The 20,519-nt window shown below is 38.2% G+C and overlaps 1 protein-coding gene across 7 annotated transcripts in view; it reads right to left on the bottom strand.

Moving 5' to 3' along the window:
• Positions 1-5,054: 5,054 nt before the first annotated feature.
• MAPK12 (mitogen-activated protein kinase 12) overlaps positions 5,055-20,519 on the bottom strand; it is a 30,198-nt gene continuing 14,733 nt past the window's right edge. The window contains exons 5-14 of one of the 7 annotated variants that reach the window (XR_015772453.1): positions 17,067-17,096; positions 16,904-16,969; positions 15,345-15,392; positions 12,271-12,385; positions 11,570-11,641; positions 10,893-11,005; positions 10,070-10,148; positions 8,378-8,551; positions 7,442-7,596; positions 5,055-7,310 (exon numbers count right to left, since the gene is read on the bottom strand). Coding sequence is in view for 6 of the 7 variants with exons in the window: in XM_088054775.1 (XP_087910901.1) it covers positions 7,526-7,596; positions 8,378-8,551; positions 10,070-10,148; positions 10,893-11,005; positions 11,570-11,641; positions 12,271-12,385; positions 15,345-15,392; positions 16,904-16,969; positions 17,067-17,096 (768 nt within the window). In the remaining variant the exon portion in view is untranslated. Of the gene's footprint in view, positions 7,597-8,377; positions 8,552-9,992; positions 10,149-10,892; positions 11,006-11,569; positions 11,642-12,270; positions 12,386-15,344; positions 15,393-16,903; positions 16,970-17,066; positions 17,097-20,519 lie in introns of those variants that run through there. The other 6 variants (XM_088054775.1, XM_088054776.1, XM_014248958.2 and 3 more) reach the window with 6 other exon arrangements.

Here is a 20,519-nt window from a genome sequence, read left to right as displayed (position 1 = left end):
GAGAGGCTGATTTTTTTGGGGGTCTTAGGATCCATTTTCATTCTTTAAATAGCATTAAGGGTTTCATGCTGGTTGCAGTGATCAAAGACTGATAACTGTCTCCACAGGAGGCTCCTTTCATTATGGAAACCATAGAGGAGCAAATAGTTTAGAGGGGAAGGCATTTTGAAATTAGACTGGAGCATCCAGAGAAAAAGGATTTGTGATTGCAGCTCTAGTTTCACACCATAAAAGGCGCACGTTCACCTGACAGTTTCCTCAGCTTTTTTCCTTTGCTCTTACAGCTGTCTGATAAAAGTGATAAAAACTATTGCCACTCCCCATAAGCCTTGTTACATTTACATCTCTACTGCAGCACTATTAATGTTAAATGTACTGGGACAGGAGATCTTTGAATTGTTTGGTGAGAGAGAAAACTACTTTTAGAAACCTTGAGAGAAAATGCTATGTGTTTCTCTTAGTGCTGAGTAGCATTTTTCTCCCTGACATTCTAGCAAAATGAAACAGAGGCACTGCAGTTACTGACAGACAGGTTCTGTACCTAAGGAAGGCAAAGACAGTTTCCATAATCCATGACTATACCCTAGAAGGCAATATTCTGCCTGTTTTGCTTATGCTGAGTGTTAGAATACATCCTATTGATGTCGGTGTCTTATGGCAGACCTTTTTGTGAGCAAAACTGACAAAGGTGGACAAGAGACGCAGACCATTCTTTCACTCTTTTTGGTGAATTATCTTTCACAACATTCTATAAAATGTTTGGTTTTGGTCCATGATGTTGAAAAACCATTCAGTATGGGAGGTGTTTTCCCTGCCATAGGGTACCTCATCCTAATATCTTGGTGTCAGCAAGGGATGCTGCAGATGCATATGCCAGTCTTTAAGGGGAACAAACAACTTCTGTCCCTGTGCTTACTGAAGTCTTTACAGAGTAATTCTGTCCCAACACTCTGGTGGGAGAAGCCGGCTTGGGTCCATGGCCACACACGTGAGGACATTCACCTGGCTACTTTTTTCTTTGAAGATTAGATGTGTTTGATTTTCTTGGTTAGAATACTTCTTGAATAGACAAAACACAGAAAAATGAGGGCAATTAGTGCTTCAAATTCTGCCTACTTCCCAAGTTTGCATTTTTCTCCTTTCCAAGAGAAAAGGACCATTTGTCGTAGAGTAACACAACCAGCCCTACTCTCCCGAACATACCAATGTTTACTAAGGTCTAACATTTCTGGATGAGAGAGATTTAGTCTTATTTAAAAATCCTAGCTGATCACAAAGGATGTATGAACCAGCAGATGATGTCACAACACCATATTAGAGAAGATTTTATTAACCCTAAGGGAGCCCTGAGGCATCAATTAGTATGAATTTGATACATTAAGGCAAGCCATTGTGTGGGACACAGCGATGCTCTCTGCTTGCTCAGCTCAGCTCTTCAGCCTTTCCTGAGCATTTTCTCATGGGAAGTGATGCTTATCCCCCTGCTAAAATTTGAGGTTACAGCTTAAAGGGAATTTTCCCTGTACATAAATAATTTATGTCTCGAATTACTCTAATGATACCAAACACTAGTTATGGAAAGCAATTCAAAAGCTGGAAGACATGCAGCAAGTTCATAACATTAATCATATCAAATCCAGGTGATCAAATCCCCTAAGCAGCCATAAAGCATAAGAGGCCATAAAACCCATTGAGAAACTTAAGGAAACATAGTTAATGTTCTGTTTTGAAGACTTGCAATGGCAATACTGAGTAGAAAAAGTAATTATAGTTATAGTGAGCCGTTCATTAAGAGAATCACACTTGTTTCATTGAGTCTCCAAATATTCACTAATTTTTGTATGGCCATAGTTCCACATCTGTTCTGAAAATTCAGCAATCTGAATGAAAAGAATTACCAGAATGCTTGAAAGCCATATGGGGAGTCATATTTGAAATCTGTAAGGCAACATGAGACCTAGAGTTTATGTCTGCCTGGTGACTTAACCCTCCCACTCTGCCAGCAGGCAGGACTTAGGTTCTGAGTGTTCACAATACTCTGACTGCTGTGGTTTTACTCTTCTGATGAGTTTGATTGTTTATTTACAATATTAGTAATGCCTTCAAGAAAATCTTCCTGCATTATATTTTCCTTCTTTAAATGAAATCTTAACTCTCTTGCAAATTTTCTTTCCTATCTAATCATTACCTTTTGCACAAATGTATCACGTATGAAAAATTTCATTAATGATGCTGTCATGACAGTTCAAATGGAGACTCACAGCAACCTAGAGTAGCTTTGCCAATGGCACAGAAATAAGTACTCATTCCATTTATTATGGAGCACTGCCAACAAATCTTTTCAACTTGACCCTAATTTAATGTAAACCACTATATCTAGATCAAAGCAGACGGCAGGGGGCAAGCGGGGACAGCCCCAGCCCTGGGTGTGGGGCACCTCCCTGGGGATGGCAACAGGCCAGACTGGGACATCAGCCTGTGAGTGGAGGTGGTTTGGTGGGACCCATGCCCAGGGACATGGCTGCAGGGGGGGGGGGGTGGCGGTGAGGAACTGCATCTCAACCAGGTCCAAGGCAAGAGCCCCTCCTGGAAGCAGTTCCCCCCATCAGGGTTTTCCCCCACTGTGCCTGGGAGCCTCCTCTCAAGGTTACTATGGAGAAGGAGCCACCCTTGGCTAGTGGCTCTGAGCTGGCCCCAAGTCCAGCAGCCCAAGCTTCGTGACCTCCTGCAGATGCTCCCATAACCCTTACAGCAGAGCTCACCATCAGGCTTTCCCAAACAACTACCTCACAAAGGCTGCATTGTTACTCTTCCATGGCAGGAGAACAACAGACAAGAGATGACAGTCACATGCACCCATCAGTTTGGCTGAGCACAATTTTCCAGGCATTGATGGCTCTGTGGCCATATCAGAGTTAGTAAATGGACCATGCCTGCAGCACTTTGCTGGATCTACAGCTCTAGAGAAAACTTGAGTGAATGTTTTTCTGATTACATTTCTTGTCTGTATTTTTTCTCCTTACAGACGTGCACTACCATTTTTATGAAAAAGAAAAGTCAACTTGGCTCAAAACCAAAAATGTAAGGAGTTACATAGGAACTGTGAAATGTCTGGGCACATGCCGAAGTGGTACTACTTGGCAGCAGGAACTATCATGTATAAATGGGATTTTAAAAATGCCTAAAGAAAAGCTGCTGTGGCCCAGGCTCCTGTGGTCTAAATGCCCATAGTTTTCCAAGCAGTAAAATTTTACTGTTATCAGCTGTGATAAAGCAATGTTACAGAAATAGTGGATTTCCCATTACTGTCAGACTGAAGTGGATTAGGTGTTGGTATTATAAGTATCACTCTGACAGGAGCCTCATGGCTGCTGGCACCATGCCAACACAGCAAGACTTTATTGGCTCCCCAGGAGCATGTGCTCCCAGGACATTGCATGGCAAAACCAAGCATTCTCAAACAGGACTTGAGCAATTCTTTTCCTTGCATTTCATTTGTTTGACCAGCCATCTATTTTGCTTCTTTAAGATAACAGCATATTCAAAACACTTCAATGAAAGGTGTAAGAGCTGCATGCCTGGCTCACCCTAACTTTGCTGGGAAATGCACCTCATTGCTTACTCATAAAGCAGACCACAGACTAGGAAACTCCTGGTTAGAAAAGTAACAAGGTTAAACATAAAGGAACTTCCACTACAGAGTAAAACAGCAGCAGACAAAAATGATGAATCATTAAAACACTTTCCTTGTCCTCACTCACCTCCTTGTGGGATGCTGCTCCTGGTAGGTAAAAAGCTACCATCAGTCTCATGCCTCAGAGCTGCAGGTGGTTGCTAGGTGAAAATGCAGTTTTCAGATGTTACTATTCCACAGGCTGCAAATGATCTCTGCACAAGAGCTGCTCATTAAGTGGTACTCCATAAAGTTTCAAAGAGAGTCTGTTATGATGGAAGTCCTCCTCTCTTGATCTTTCTCCAACTCAGGCTTCTGAATTCTTATGAAGACTTAGGAGGAGATTTTAAGTGCTGCTCTGCATGAAACTGCTTCTGGTATTGTTTGGCTTATAACAACCAGTTGCCACCAGTGTATGCAGGAGATGGAGAATTAATCAGCAGAGACAGCAGGTGTTTTGAGCCCCTATTATTTTCTGTGGTCCCTGCAGGGACCATCAGAATACATGGCTATTTTATGCCAAGATCCAGTGAATGATAGCATCTAACAGATGCTTCATTCTTTGAGAACCTTAGCTGTAACAGACCAGAAGCATCTGGCATTCACTTTTGAACAGCAGATCAGAAAGTAGGAAACTCAAAGAATCCCACCCAGCTCATATGCCCAGTAATTCCTAATCAAGAACAAAGTGCATCTTCTGAGCACATTATGTGGGATGCATTAGCATGCACCTCAGTGACATCCTATTTAAAAAAATCATCAAGAAAGGAAGTTGTGAACCACATCTGGCTCACAGTAACACATTATCAAAATTCAACATTTGGTGAGTCTTTAATGCAACAAAAACTATTACTGAAAGGGAAAATCTTGTTCTAAAATAGTCAGGGAGCATGTGTGCGCCCCACATATCCTACTGGAACTCTGTTAACTCAAACTTCCCTGTCCAACTCAAAGATATATATATATGCTTGATGACCATCAGTCTGACTTTAGCTTTTAAAATCAAGCTGAGAAATGCAACTCCATTTAAGAACCTGTCCTTCAGAACAAAGCAGACATGTCTGGTAAAATCCAAGAAGCTCTTAAAGAATAATTTGGTGGCAGCAGTACAGTCAGATCAGCTCTGTGGTAACTCCAGGTTCAGAAAATGTGAGAAAGATTAGCATCTGTGATCTGACTAGCTTCCAAAAGAAACTGTATCAGCAGCTAGTATTACATAAAATGTACCTACAATACTAGTTTCATACAGATCCCTTTATCAAAAAATAATATTTTCAGTACTGATTATACATCTGGAAATACATCTGGGGAAAATAAGACCATTATTGTGTAAAAAAACAAACTCACAACCTTTATTTGTCACAACACATTTCATGTACATGCAGAATGTATTCACATTTCTCTTTTAAGGCAAATAGGAATTGGGTTCTTACACCTGAGTTGCTTAGCACAAGTAGGAACAGCAAATAAAAACTTAGGAAGTGCAGTCTCTCCCTTTGGAGTAGCAGCTGCTTCCACTGTGAAGTATTTCTGCTTTCACCTTACAGTTCTTTTAATAATACCTACTGCCACTTGAAACCATTTCTGCAGAAATCAATCTCTTCACAGAAACTTCTTGACCAACTTGATGTTGCCTTTGCTGTTTGCTGGTGGCACAGCAGTACTTCTGTCTTTGCTAACATGCATGAAGGTCTTCAGTTACTTTAAGAGTTCTGTATTTCTTCACTACCGAGAAAAGCTAACAGTATTTTCTTATGTCTTTCTCATGTGTGCTGGCTGCTTCTCCAGTGCTAAGTTAAAATTAAAAGAGCGAAAAGTTCAGCTCAGCCAATGGAGGATTTTAGGGCTTGACTTTGTGGAACTAAGTGTTGGCCTTTAGCAAGAAAATGCAAAGCAGTTTTCGAATTTAAAAAATGCTCTCTCCAAGTCTGACTAACATTTGAGCTATCTGCATTATCTCCAGACTTTAGGCATTTGCTAGAATTTAGGATGCTGAAATCCATTTAAAATGTAGAGGCAGAATTTTCAAGTGAGAGACATTTTTCATTTCCCATTGACTTGGTCTATCAACACTAATTTCAATAGGCACTTTTCTTTCACGACTTTTAAGAAGACCACAGAATATGATTCTAAGAGAAAACATCTATTTGTGTAAAAAGTTAAAGTTTCTGTTCAACACAGAAACTAACCAAAACCAAGTAGCAAGTCCATAGCACAAAAGGGGGTATGACTCTTAAGTATGCCTTCCTCTGTGAGGAACCTGTAGCTTGGAAAAATATTTTGATTCCATTTACATTCTCTGCCTTTTTTTTCATGCATTCCTGAAACTGTAGTTTTTAATGACTTGTCAAATACATGAATTTAAGGTTTCTATTACTATTTAGGCTCTCTAGGTGTCCACCTCAGCTAAATCAACTCTCATCACAAACAATTTTTAAACAAATGCTAGTATTTATACGTGTTTAATTCAAACATTCATTGAAAGAAACAGAATAACTGTCTTTATTAAACTTACGGCTTATATTGGATATTATAGCAAAAAACCTCCAAAGTAATTTTTTCTTTGTTCCAGTTACTACCTGCTAAGATCAAATGTCTTCTTTCACAGTCATTTCACTCAGTAGTAACACACTACAGTGTGTACTACTACACTGGGAATAACCCACATCCAAACAGTCAATTGTGAAAATACTGCCTTTAAGAAAGACAAGCAATTTCACCCAGAAATTCTTCACAGAGGTTTGCCAGCTCTTTTTCCCACCTCTCAGAGACTTACAGTAAGAGGACAGCAAGAGGAACTCGGGAAGCATCTAAGTAATCTATCCCATCAGGAAGTTGACTTCTGCTAAGGTACCTCTCAACAAAAGGTCTGAAGGTTTTTCCTGGTAATGTAAGTTCAAAAGGGCAAAAAAAGGGAATAATTATTATTCTTCACCTGGTGAAAGCTTTGTACACTGTGAAAAAGAACAGCTTGCTGCAGGTATTCCCGATGAAGAGCTGCAGTGTGTCATTTTGGTCCTCGTTTCATTTTCTATAAAGTGACCTACATGCGGCTTTATTTTTAAAATCAGCACTGCTGACCATCTGAGATAATCAATACTAAGATGTTAGAGAGCTTACAAAATTTTAGGAAATCTGAAGAAATTCTTCCTGGAAATCCTTGATCCCATGTCTACTATACGAAGAAAATGTATTCAGAGAAAAATACGATACAGTGATTGTATAACCAGTGACTGTTCATCTATCAAGTTTGTGAAATCTTGTCCTGCTATGCTGGTTACTTTGAAAAAAATCTAAGACATCAACACTTCCACTCACATAGGACAGAGGATGCAGGCACTCATTTGGGCTGTGTCTCTGCTACCCACTGCAGTCCCTGAGGTAAAAGATGATTAGCCTTCCCAGGCATCTCAGCAAAGTGAAATATTCCAGAGGAAGTCACATGAATACTTCTTGCATTCAAGATAGTTCAGTGGCCTTGGAGGGCAGTCACAGCACATCAGACATACTGTGTTCTCAGCTTGCCTGGGGTGGTAACTTGTATTCTTCTGATCTCTGAGTTGAAGAATTAGTCCTGCTCTTTTGAGGATGGCACCAGGTTATTGCAGTCTGAGTCCTTTTGTGCAGATAGAAGAAGCTGTAGGCAGAAATAAGTTTCTCGATATTTTTGAAATGCTACTCCCAAAGGCACCAACTTCCACATGTAGAGTAAAGGACATTGCTCTTTCTTACAGTGCAGATGAAACAGATTACATAGAGCTTACTTACAAAATATTTTATACGCTTGAAATGTCACGAACATTTACAACTTTTCTGCCGTCCTCAGAGTTCTGAAAATACTCAGCCATACAATTACACTGCTGTCTCCTTTGAGTCCAATGTCTGTGGTGGCTTGAAGTTCAGTATCTCTCTGTATGTAATGCCTGCAAAACAAAAGAACAGACATAGCATTGCTGTGGTCTAATCAGAAAAGGAGCTGCACAAATAGGAATGAGAAAGGTGCAACTGCAGCACGGCTGGGCTCTGATCTAGCTCAGGAAGAGAGAGACCTCTTCAGGCAAAAAGAGAGGAAGAGTAGAGAAAGTAAGGGAATCAAGGATCACTTGTTCACTTTTTCAGATTTGAAAAAGTAGCCCAGTACTGAAATGGTATAGGTGCTTTCAAATGGATGCAAGCATTGACTTTTGAGTATAGTGGGCAATATCCTCAGCAACAGCTACTGAGCACATTAGATTTAAAAGTCAAGTCCTCACTTAAAAGCCAAACAACAAACCTCTCACCTTAGATGAAAACAAGTTTAGACTTAAATTTCTGCTGACACAGATATGTTTTTTCTCCTTCAGAGAATCTGACTCTAAGGGCACTGCAGTCCTGTAGAGCAACAGTCAATCTCTTCACCTGTCCTATCCACTGAAAGGTAAGTCACACAAGAGGTTTCTTTCCTATGTTGCAGAAGATGGGAGGACAGAAACATTAGGGAAATGGAGAACAGACTCTGTTAGGAAGCACAGAAGAAACCTTTGGATATCCTTCCACAAGAAATTGCTAAGAGCTGATAAGAACCCTGGTTTATCAGTAGTATTAATGCTATTTATTTACTCTGCTTGATCAAAAGCAGGAGTTAATTTGTAAAGGGAAACGTTTTTATTTCCGCATGGCCTTTCAAACTGGTTATTTTTGAAAACATCAAAACATTAAACTCACGTTTCCACTCATCCAGTGGAAGATCCATGTTATCAAATGTGTCGTCGTATTTCTCAGCTTCAATTTCTTCCTCAGGATCGTGAACTGGTTCAAAATAAGGATGCATCAAAGCCTCAGCTGCCGTGACTCGCTTCTCTGCATCCAGCACTAGCATCTTCTCCAAGAGGTTTACAGCTATTGCACAGAAAACCAACAGTGTATTCAAGTCACACACCCAATTCCACTTGTACACAGTAATACTGCCCTTGGAGGTATTTCAAATAAATACATGGAGTAATAGAACAGAATCATTGGGTGTCCATCTATAGCCAGTGGGGCCTCTTTGCATGACTACTGTGAGCAAGCTGTCAAGTGTACAAAGCCTGATGCAATGCAGAGGTGCTCCCTTGCTTCTGTATGCAATACAAAAAACATCTCAGCTAATGACTTCTCAATTTCTGGCTCCAGGACCACTGTGCCTGGGGCTTTCCCAGATGTCTTTAATCACTGCCACTCATTGTGGTTCTAAGGTACATAACCGCCTGACAGCAGCTGAATGAACAGGTGAACACCAAATGAGAACTGTGCTCTGTCACCAAATCCAAACCAAGTACACTCTGAAGTTCACTGAGACAGGTCAGAATCTCAGAGCTAACCTTATCTGCTATGTGGTTTTGACCTCAGCCAAAACAACCCATTAAAATTTTGCATGTTCCCCTTCTGTGGATTTTGGATTCGGTCCACTGCTACTGTCAAGGTGGACAAGCGTAAACAGGTATGATGAATGATTTATTTTCTGTTTTTCTTTCCCAAAAGGATGTTCTTGGGTTTGGAGCGGCTGAAGGGAAGTAGAGACAGAAGTGTGGGATAGGATGCTTCAACTCCTGCTTGCCATGTTGTATATTCTCTTAAAACTCCTATTCCAGACCAGAAGCAGCCAGATGGCCACAGAAATAGTAAGAACAGACATCGTAAAAACTAAATGGAAAGCGTAGCTTGCTGTAGCTACCCATCAGTTAACCATGCAGTAAGGTTAAGAGCTGTTCATCAATCAGATTTATTCGTACTGTATCTGAACCTAAAATTTTAACTCCTTCAATTGAGAAAATTCAATTATCCTAATTACTATTCTAATAAAATTGGCTTTGTTAGTGTTTAGGTCCTTGGGGAATTTATAAAGCTTAGGGAGAGTAATTTCATAGCTCTGGCTGCCTCAGGTCATGTCACAATTATGCACACTAGGTATGCTCTTCTGGCTGTTAATATCTATGGAATCCAAGCCAGTGTTTCTCAGGAATGCCCAGATGTTTCTCAGGACGTATTAATTCCATTAGTAAAATGTCAGCTTTCCATTTTCTTGTATTTCAACTGCAGATCAGATTGGGCTTTCAGAATTACAGTTCAAATACAGTACAGAGAAAATTTTATTACATATACCTAATCTACCAGGGCTCTTGAGAAAACTAAAACCAATAAGTAGGTGCTAGACAGAAACCTAAAACACTAATTTTTTTCATGCTTCTAAGAAACAACTGATTTCTGGCAGGGTTTAAACTCAGCAAAGCTCAGCTGCTACAATCAAACTTATGAATTATGGAAAGCAAGAGAAAGAACAGCCCAAGAACCATCACATCACCTGTCATGACTGATACTGCAGCTGCTTCCAGTGCAAGCACAAGAACAAGCTGTACACATCCACACAAACAGCCTTACCCAAAGGATTCGCATACTTCAAGACGGATGCAAAATCTTTCTTCTGGACTTTTGGGAGGCTTTTGATATAGTTTTTTGCCTTAAAAGAAACATGGGTATTAAATTAGATCTTTGCAACCTTTGTAATGTGACAACATTAACTATTTGTTTAATATTTTTCTCAACAATATTTTGACAGCACATTGTAAAAATGCATTTTTTCTGTTGATATTAACCTTCTTCCTGAACGGAATCTTTTTTTAGTCAAGCTTTAAAACCACAATTTAGAAATTATAATGCAAAGCTTTAATTACTAGTGCTCTGTATTTAATATATTTATTCAAATAAATATGTATGAATTATTTGAAATAGCATCATAGTGAATTTACAGCAATCTCTGGAAGTGAACCTTATATAGTGATTTCTTTGTATTTAAATTGTACAGTTAGTCTAATGAATAAATTTAGGTTCTTTATAGTAAGGGCCTCAGGATTCTAGAACAACATCAACACAAGGATAGGAAAGGGACATTTGCAAACAACTGGGTTTTCTGAATATCTTCCCGTTTTCAGTACCTTTACAATAAAAGTTTCCATGTATCAGCTCAGCTGTTTATATGGTATACACTGGAATACTGAAATATTTAATGTTCTGCTAATTTTCTGTCATTCTAGCCCCCATCTCCAGTAGCTATTGTGGGTGCACAAATCATATCAAGACAAAGAAAGAGCATCAGGGCCGTTTCAGTAGTCAATACACATTATCTCAGCCTGTCAAAGAACTGAGTATGCCTTAAAGGAAAATTATGACATGGAAAAATCAACTGACAAATCAGAATACTTACATCTTGACTGTGCAATTTTTGAACAAAATCTTGAGTTGGTGTACCTGTTATTTTCATTATTTCTGTGAGTTGGTCCAGATCTGAATACCAGAAATAAGGAACAAATTCTTTCACTATTAGGAAACTAAGCATCCTGCAAAAGTAATGCATTTCTTTGCTGTTGGAGAATAATGTAAAACTCTTAATTTAATGTCTGAACAGAAGACTTATAGAAGATGAAAGTTCTCAATTTTTCTTAGAAAAGGCAAAGAAAATATCCTATAATTTGGGAACACATAATTGAATCATCCACAAAGTTTTCTAATATTATCAGACCTGTTCTGCATTGTTTGGACAAAAATCAGTCCAAAAGTATTACAGTATCTAAACAATCAATACATATATTGCACGTACTAGGAAAAAAAAAATAAAAGGCTTTTCTACTATCACAAAGCCTTTTCCTTGATGATTTGAGGTGTAATTCAAAGACAACTTCTACCGAAAAAAATCACTAATACAAGTTTTAATTGGCAGGTATGCAAAAAATGGCACAGATATGAAATAATGATTTAACGAGAAAGCTGCAAGCAATTTTACTATTAATTTTGATTTATACTCATCAGTTTTTGAAAAGACTTACTGTATCACATAACCTCTCAATTTTGTCGCATCAGTATCATAAATTCACTGAAGGATACGATCATTTCCCTTGAACAGAGGTCTCCCTGTAATCATCTCAGCCATTATACAGCCCACAGACCAGATGTCAACTGAGAAAAAGACCAAGAGGCAAATTAACTTGTCTGTTTAAGTGTGCATAAAGTTTAATTTAAAACATTTTAAATAAATATAAAAATTACCTTTATAGCCTGTTATAAAATAAATGTGTACCTTGCCAAGTATGATGAACAACACAGGTAAAACCAACAGACTTTTTAATGAGCAAACTGGAGATGATCTCGTGATGTGCAGAATGAGTTTCTCAGTAACAGGCTCATAGGAAGTAAATTTTCAATGCTTTCAAAAACTTCTATGGTTATCTTAGTGTTATTTGAATTCCCTCCATTTGCCATTTTCCCCTGCCTGTTCAAATTAAAATCAGCACACCTTTACAGAAACACAAGAACAGAGGCCTGACTGTCATGTCTGTATAATTAAAATATTTTTTTTCTAATCACCTTGGCACTTCCTGTTACTCTCAGAAAACATATATAAAAAAAACCCAAACTCACCACCACATGATTACCTGCAATTTATCTACAAGGAAATGTTGCATAATTATACTGTCATTTCTACCTCCAATTTCTTATTAATTTCAGGAACAAAGTCTTGGTGCACTGTATCATCTGATTCACTGAATGCTTTAGCTCTGTTAAGATACTTCTGAAGGAACACTGACCTGTCTGAGTATAATGCATCCAGTTAAGTATGACCTCTGGGGCTCTATACCACCTTGTAACCACATAGCCGGTCATCTCACTGTCTGTATGTCTTGCCAATCCAAAATCCAGGATCTGTAGTGGAAGCACAAGGCACATTCAGATCAGACAGCTTGTTATCTAGTTCATCCAGTTCTTTACAACTGTAGGGGAAAAAACCAAAACTGGAGCAAGCTGCAGAGATTAGTTTATTTTTGTATCTTTTTCTCATTGAAATGTCTTGTTCTCATTTTAAAAATCAAGACAGAGGTAGCACAGATAATTGAATAACGTCTTTTCCAGTTACATACTTCTACGGTACCATCAAAAGCTGTAAGACCAGTAAAGAAAACAAATTATTCACTTTTTAATTAAAAATATTTACTTTTACACGTTTAATGCAAAAAATTTCCTGACCACAGAATCACCATTGTATCAAGTTACAGCTAAAAGAACAGCACCCACTTCAGACAGTGTCCATTGCTCTCACATCCCAGATGGCACAACTATTCAAGAGTGTGTTCCAACAATACAAGAAGGTATTGTTATTTCTACTTTATGAGTAACTCAAAGTAGAAATAACTACAAGACTTTCACTAGGTCACACTGAAAACTGGGAGCAAGAGTAGGGATTTACCATCATTTAGTCCCATCAAGTCTTCTCCAACCTCCAGCATCAACTACAGAAAAACCTTTTGTATGAAATGCAAGATCCATGCAATTTTTTTGAAGCGCTATGCACAACTCAGTGTATTGCTAAGATTCTCTAGATTATCTAGATATTTCTGTCTAGATATAGCAATGTGTACAGCAGCAAGATTAAAAATTAATGTTATAGCCTTTTGTCAATTTCTATAAAATTTGCCTTAAGAAGGCCCATCTGTATATCAAAAGATGCAGACAACAGCGAGAAAATTCCACTCCTGGAACGACAATCAGTTTGTATTTATTGGAAAGTTCATGCTTCTATCAAGAAATGGGAGGTGTGGGTAAGTCAAGTTCTATTGAAGATAAATCATGGTCACACACACAACTAAATATGAAGCTTTGCATGAACAGCCAGTTTGTCATGTGAATCCAGCTTCATATGTTTATTGATAGGGCAGGGGTTTTAATAGGGACACCTGAGCATTCCTAAACCAAGACTCATGTTTTTGTAATGCACTCTGCAATTAAGCATTCTAAAGCACTTCAGGATAGTTTCATCATTCCCTGGCAAAAACGATGCCTTAACAAAAAGGAAAATTATATTTTCATTCACAAATCAAGACTACAAAATATTATGGCTTATCTTTATTGCCATACTGGAAATATAATTTCCATGTTTTCCCTATAACTGCTGATTACCAATCAATTTAAAAACAGGAATAGAATGCAAGGGAGACATTTTTTTTATTCATACCAATTAAATGCACTTGATTGTGGCTGATTCTTTGGGCACTGAAGATTTACTAGACTCAAAATTTTTGTAGTGGCGAAGTACACCTTTATGGCTTTTATTGTACATATTCAGCACACAATCTATTTTCCCAGTAAGACAGCAGGAAGAGTGGAAGAAAAAGAAAAAAAATTATATAACAGGTCAAAGCCAGAAGTGATACAGTCTGTTCTGTCACATTATTTTAGGCATTTTATCTACCAAGGCTTCTGACACAGAGTTGAAAACAAAAATATAATTTGGTTTTGTAGATCTGTAGAAGCAGAAAATCGCAGAAAGAGTTCTTGTCTATTATGCTTTAACTTCATTACTTATTTTCATTTACATTTCATTAAGCTCAAGAACAAGTGTATCCTGTTTGTACTTAATATTAACATGGTACCATTTCAACAACTATCTTCATATAAAACTTTTGTATGTCTCACACAACTTCAACTTTTCAGCTGGAACTTCCACAGCAATTTTCAGAACACATTTGAAAATCCTTTTCATAATTTGTGAATTATGAAAGAATGACCCAATTTTCCCCAGCTCCTCAAGGATAGGTCTCCCTTGACTCAGCAAACTTAATTTTCCTAAATTGCTTCAGTAACTAACGAAAGTAACTTTAAGACTACAGAAAGGGCGGTGACTTCCCCTCATACACCCTTTACTGTCACTTTTCTGATACTTACGTAGGAGTTGAGAGCATCAGATGAGGGAAAAATGAGCATCAGAAAGCTCATTGTGAAAAAAATGATAGCTAATTAATTACCAATTCAAGGAATTGTTCCAACTTGCTTACAGTCTCATCATCTGGAGCTGCTGCAAGGGAAGCTGCTGACTGCACAGACATAGGGGAAATGGTTGCACTATCCCTGGCAATGTGATCCTGCGCCTGCATAAACTGACTTTGAGAGTGTGCAAAAAAAAAAAGTGTTAAGTAGATACAGATCAGGAGACACCTGGCCTGCATCTCAAAATATAATTGTACAGCTGGTGGTGTGGGGGAAGACAACCATATAGAACTGTTTTTTCTAGACTCTCTTCTCTTTTCCCATCACCCTGGGATCCACTCACCATTTGTCCACCTACAAGCCAGGAAAAGTCAATGGCTTTTCGTGTTACATAGGAAAGCTAAAATCACAGGACCCTGGAACATTCAGGTCCGTATCCAAAGATCAAAATTTGTATTACAATGGCTACATTCAAGTATATAGTTTGCATGTTGCATGCTAAAAAACACTTCTGTAGTGCTTTGCATCACCTTTTATTTTATTCAATTTAGTGTGTCCTTCATTACCTTTGATCTCCTGTATCTCCCAGCTTATAGAATTAGACTTTTTCTATTTATTCAAAGCTGAAATTCTCACATAACTGAATCACTCCCATAAACTCTTATGTCTCTTTTACAGATGAAACCTTGGCCATAAGATCTGATGTGTCCTTACACATCAGGACACAAAAAACCCCATTCAAATTCCGTGTTGTTTTGTGAGAACATACAGGCCAATTGTGATTCAAGGGCAAAAAGCCTGGCCCAACACTGAAACCAGCCAGCACAGTATGTCCACAGCTGCTGCACCTGCTGTCTTCTGTCTTCTAACCCATCTGCTTTTTCACACAAACATACCTTACCTTCAATTCACAGTCTTCATTTACTGCCAAGTTTCCAGGCTTTAGATCCTGCAATCAGATTTTAAATGAATGGGTTTTTTTTTTATTATTTTACTGCAAGACAATAAAATACACTTTTTTGCTTTCTGTCTTTCTTTCTAGTTTGATAGTTTTTATGTAACTATTTTGAACAGCAACAGGTAAAATGATGTCATAATAAATAATAAAATCAAGGATGCAAACTTGCATATATTTGGCTTTTTTCCAGTATATTTTCCCCCCAAGAAAAATTAATTATTTTTTTTTCTGCTAGAAGTCAGGAAAATACTTGCCAGTGAAGGAATTCACTAAATTTTCTACGACAGGGGTTTGGACATAAATTTGTTGCATTTAATACTAACACCACAAGGTTAACAATTCACATATATAGTTCTGGACTGTACATGTTGCATATCAAAATAGGCATTATAAAGGCTGCTTACTCTGACAGACTTAGAAGGAGTACTGAAGGAATCAAACAAGATTTTATATAAAACCCTATGCTTTCTTCTGTGGAAAATCAATTTCCTAAGAAAATCAATACAGCTGCAAAATGAAAAAGGTATTTCCTTAAGTTTCTTAAGCCACCTTAGAGATTTCTAATCTTCCACAGCTGTAAAGTTTAGCAAAGGGAAGACTGTTGGCAAAGACTAGGATGATATTGCAATATCAGTGACTCAGACATACATAATTAGACATACATTTTCCTTCACATTTTTCAAACCTTTGTTTGATACACTTTAGCACAAAATCTTTAGAAGTACCTTCTTTCTGAACTTTTTAACAGGGATCCACCTGTTTTATACAGAGTTTTTTTAAGATCAGAGGAGCCTTGGGGAGAAACAATTTGGTGCAAAAAGCCATAATGTAACCAAGAAGCTTAAGGGTCATCAAGAGAGACCTTAGAAGAAATCTAAGCAATGGTAAGTTTAGACCATGATCCCAGCAGTTGCAAAAGTAAAAACATCTTACATTATTTTGTCAGTTTGTGTAGTTGCCATGTCCAGCTTAAATCTACTATACAATGTACATTTTCTATGGTTCTCCTGATACTTTATTAAAAATGGACAATTTCTACTGTTCTAATGCAGTTTTGGGGGAAGATATGCTGCTTAGTACCACAAAGGCATCATTCAGGACTCCTTCTTCACAGTGCAGAAGTGATTTTAAGTGAACTTTATACAGAGAAGGGAATCAAAAAGAAACAAATGCTTAATTTCTCTCAGAAAAAAATGTAAGTTCTTAAGTCTCTATAATTTTGGACAATTTTTTTCCATTTCTATTGTTCCTCCAAAACTCTGAACATTAATAAGAGGTTTAAAGAAAAACACTGTTTTTAAAAGTTTAATCTTCATTAAAAAAAAAAAAAAAAAAACAAAAAATCTTCAAACAACAACAACAAAAAAAACCCAGAAAAAACTCTTATCCATCTCAATTTAGACACTATTTGTTCTTGTGGAGACTTACAACTCAACCTTACAAAGAAAACTAGGAACTCCAAATATAAGCTGTATTCAGTGCAACTTGAGTGGACAGCTTACACTGACATAGCCATGCCAATTTTTGCTCCCATTGAAGAAGAAATCAAAGGCACCAACTGAGAAAACCTATGAACAGAATTTCAGGCATATTTATAAGTATGCTTTAACACAAACATCACTCATATTAACAAAATATAAATATCTTTCATGTTTTTCCACTTACCCTGTGAATTATGCCTGATGAGTGGATATACTGTAAAAAGAGAAAGTATTTTTTAGTTGAGGTTCTGAATTTAAAAGTTGCTTGGGGTAGAAGAAAAATAGTTTTTCACAGAAATTAGAAAATTAGAAAATTAGAAATTAGAAAATATTTATTGCACAGAAGATCCCTTTAGCTATGGTTTTAATGTACAGATAATTATACTAGTATTTTGTCCTTTCCCTCCCCTAATAATGAGAAACCACTAAATCAGTTTGAGTATGATATTTATTTATCAGAATGAAACATGCTATTTTATGTATCAGAAATGCTCTCCTGCAATAGGGGTCTCTGGTGTGCCATCATAGTTTAGATTCATATGCTTCAGCAGCACTGGCTTTCAAGAGACCATTAACACTGGGATGAAGGCCAGTCAAGGTCTTATCTCACAATTCTTGCTACATGCTTCAGTATTTCCTCAATGGAAAGTCAAGTTCAAAGACATTCTCTTTATTTGAATATTTACATCACCCATTCAGTGACCTATTTAAGGGCTCAAAAAAGCCAAACCAACAAACTGAACACCCAGGACTAGTTCTTTTGGGATGACACCTGATAAAATACAGATATTTGGACCCATGACTCACCAAATGCTCCTCACTGAGGTATGCAGTTTCTCTCACCAGCTGAATGAATGAAACCCTAGGAGAGACTATTTTCGTCACAGTCAAAAAGGAACTTCCAGTAACTAACAGTTCAGATCTATGCATGTCTTGCAAGGATCGAAATGCAGAAAGTTGTTCTGAATTGAGGACATGGTTTCTAAGAGCAGCCTGGGATGTGCTAGTCCCTTCAGGTGTGGGGAACTGATCTGAAACTCCCACAGACCATACTAGTGATGCTAAGAAACACGAGAACAATAAAGCTTTTAAACAAAAACACTTGAGAAAAGATGAATAGAATGCAAATCCTCCAGCTTCACCTGAAGAACTCATTTTACTCCATCCTGAAGAATAGGACAAGTGGCAACAGAGTCACTGGGAACTAGCTGGCAGAGCCAGAGAAGACCAACCAGGAATAGTCAGCATAAGGTCAGAGAAATGCACAGTAGAAAGGAGCTTTGCATGATAATTGCAAATCAGCCACAGTGATGACCACCTTCCCCAGCAGCCCTCAGGATGCACCATTAACCTCACAAATGCAACCATCCCTCTGCAAAGGGGTCCTCATAATCCAACTGATGAGAAGCTCCAAGACAAAGAAAGCAAAGCTACAGAAAAAAAAACAACTTCTTCAGACAGAACCAAAGTGCCTTTCAGACTTAGATTTCTGAACTTAAAACAAAACCCACACAACCTAAGCAGCACAAGATCTGCATTTAAGGTGCCAAGTTTCTAAAGCAGTGACTGAAAAATTCTCTGACGGTTCTCTCTTACACCTGACTGGCCACACCAGATGTGGTCTCAAAGGTTCTGAAAAGAGAGAGGGGAGAAAAAGCCCTCAATTCCTTTAACCCTGTGCCTACAACTTTACCAGTCCAGCCCAGGCTGTGGTAGAGCCCTGCTGCTGCACAGTCACACTACTGACTGCTGTGCCAGAGCCCAGGCCTGTCTTGGCATCTGCAGTAGATCCTGCTGCAGCTTACTTGCAGATTGGGAAAGGTTTAACATCACCCATAGGAAATACCAAAGCCCTGCACAGGATTTCCTGGGGCTGACACAAGACATTGAGGGCACATGGCTGCTTCACAGAATGTTGGCTGTAAAACCACTACAGCAAACAAAAAACTAGAAAATGTTCTGTCATGGATGTGCACGAAGTGAGCTGGGATGGGAGGAGGAGGAAGTTTGTCAATTGTATGTGAAGACCATATGTACTTTAGGAAAAAAAAACAAACCCAAGCCAGAAATGTAACTGTAAATAGCTAAACTTCCAATAAATTTAGAAGAATATGTCCTCTATCATAGCTGTCTTGATCAAGGATATCACAGTGTCTACTTGCATTCTAAATTATTGCGGTATCTTCTAACTGAAGCCTCTTGATTTTTCAGAACAGATGCTTAAAATATTCTATAGTCAGTTTTTGCTGCTAAGATTGTACACAGAAAAGAAATAGTTGGCAGACCCAGTCATTTGGCACTTCAGAATGTGGAATGTAGAAACAGGAATTAAAAGGTCTGCATCCTTCACAGTTTCAGTTTAAGTAAATCTCACCTGTCTGGGGACAAGAGTATGGTTTTGCTGGCATTCTCACCCCACTGAAGGTTTTATGAGCGCTCACAGCACCAAAATCATGTTAATACTTTGGGGAAAGCTCTATGTTTTCTTAATGCTCCTCTTAACATAACACTGCTGAGGTTATGTGAAACAGCAGTTATTCCTGATGGTAATGCACACATCAGCCTTTCTGTAAGATGAAGTACTGGGGCTGCGCTGCAGTGTTCCTTTAACAATAGCAGTATTTTTTTTAACTTTATTTCATAATCTCCTGGCAGGTAGCAATACTGGAACTATGCCAGTCTTCATTCAGAAAGTTTTCCATTTCTGTTCAATAGCCTTCTGAAATGGGATCCTGTTCTTACTTGTTCTACTCATTAAATTATCCATCTATTGACAGATTCTTCATTCTCAACATGGCAAAACAATTCACAACAGAGTAGGCATATCCTTCACAGTGTTTTCACCACTTCACCTGAACCATATTTGATTCAAGAACCCAGTTAACACAACTGAAGTGCCTTGGAGCACAGGAGCTCTCTGCACATTATCTGAAAGACAATTTCTGGTAGCACACATAAATCCTGGAATGCAAGCTTCAGATCATGCTAGGAAGTCATCCAACAATCATCTAAATTTTAAGCATTCTTTTCTTTATATGTAATCTCTACACAAAATAAAAAGCTAATCAAAAGGGAATTAGTAAAGACTGAGGAGAATGTGTTCTAGGCAACATGCAAAATGAAAATGAAAAGCATCTTTGCAGGGAAGTAAAAACTGAAGAGGAAATGAGTCAGAGGGGGAAGGGAAAGCAGAGAAGCAGAAAAAAAATCCAGCATAAATGTGAACAAAAGACAGTAAATACAGATGAGAAAACGAGAGAACTAGAGTAGGTACATCTTACCACAACTATGGCAAAAGAAGCTAGAACAGGCGTTTGTATGGCTCAAGAGCTGTCTGCCCCTTTTCAAGCACTATGAATAAAGAGACAGGACTGACAGCCACCTCCCCCAGACCTCTATGAACAAGAGCCCAGCTGGCATTCCTGCAGAACAGGGACCCAAGACTGAAAGCTCCAGTCTCTTTCCACCTACATATACAGACATTTGTGTTTAGCTTGCCTTCTGTACTCTTAGACAATACATAGCTTTTTTGTCAAACAAGAACAAAAAAAGAAATTATGAAAGCCCTTCCAAGATGCAAGCTCACACTTAAGTAAAATTTAATGCCAGACTAAGGCTCGACTAGGAAACAGACAAA

The sequence above is a fragment of the Pseudopodoces humilis genome, chromosome 5 (assembly GCF_049639895.1).
Source record: "Pseudopodoces humilis isolate 2021_Gansu_Grassland_sample_001 chromosome 5, ASM4963989v1, whole genome shotgun sequence".
In the NCBI taxonomy this organism is placed as follows: Eukaryota; Metazoa; Chordata; class Aves; order Passeriformes; family Paridae; genus Pseudopodoces; species Pseudopodoces humilis.
Note: the sequence above shows the minus strand (reverse complement) of the source record. Positions and strands in the feature narration are given on the sequence as shown.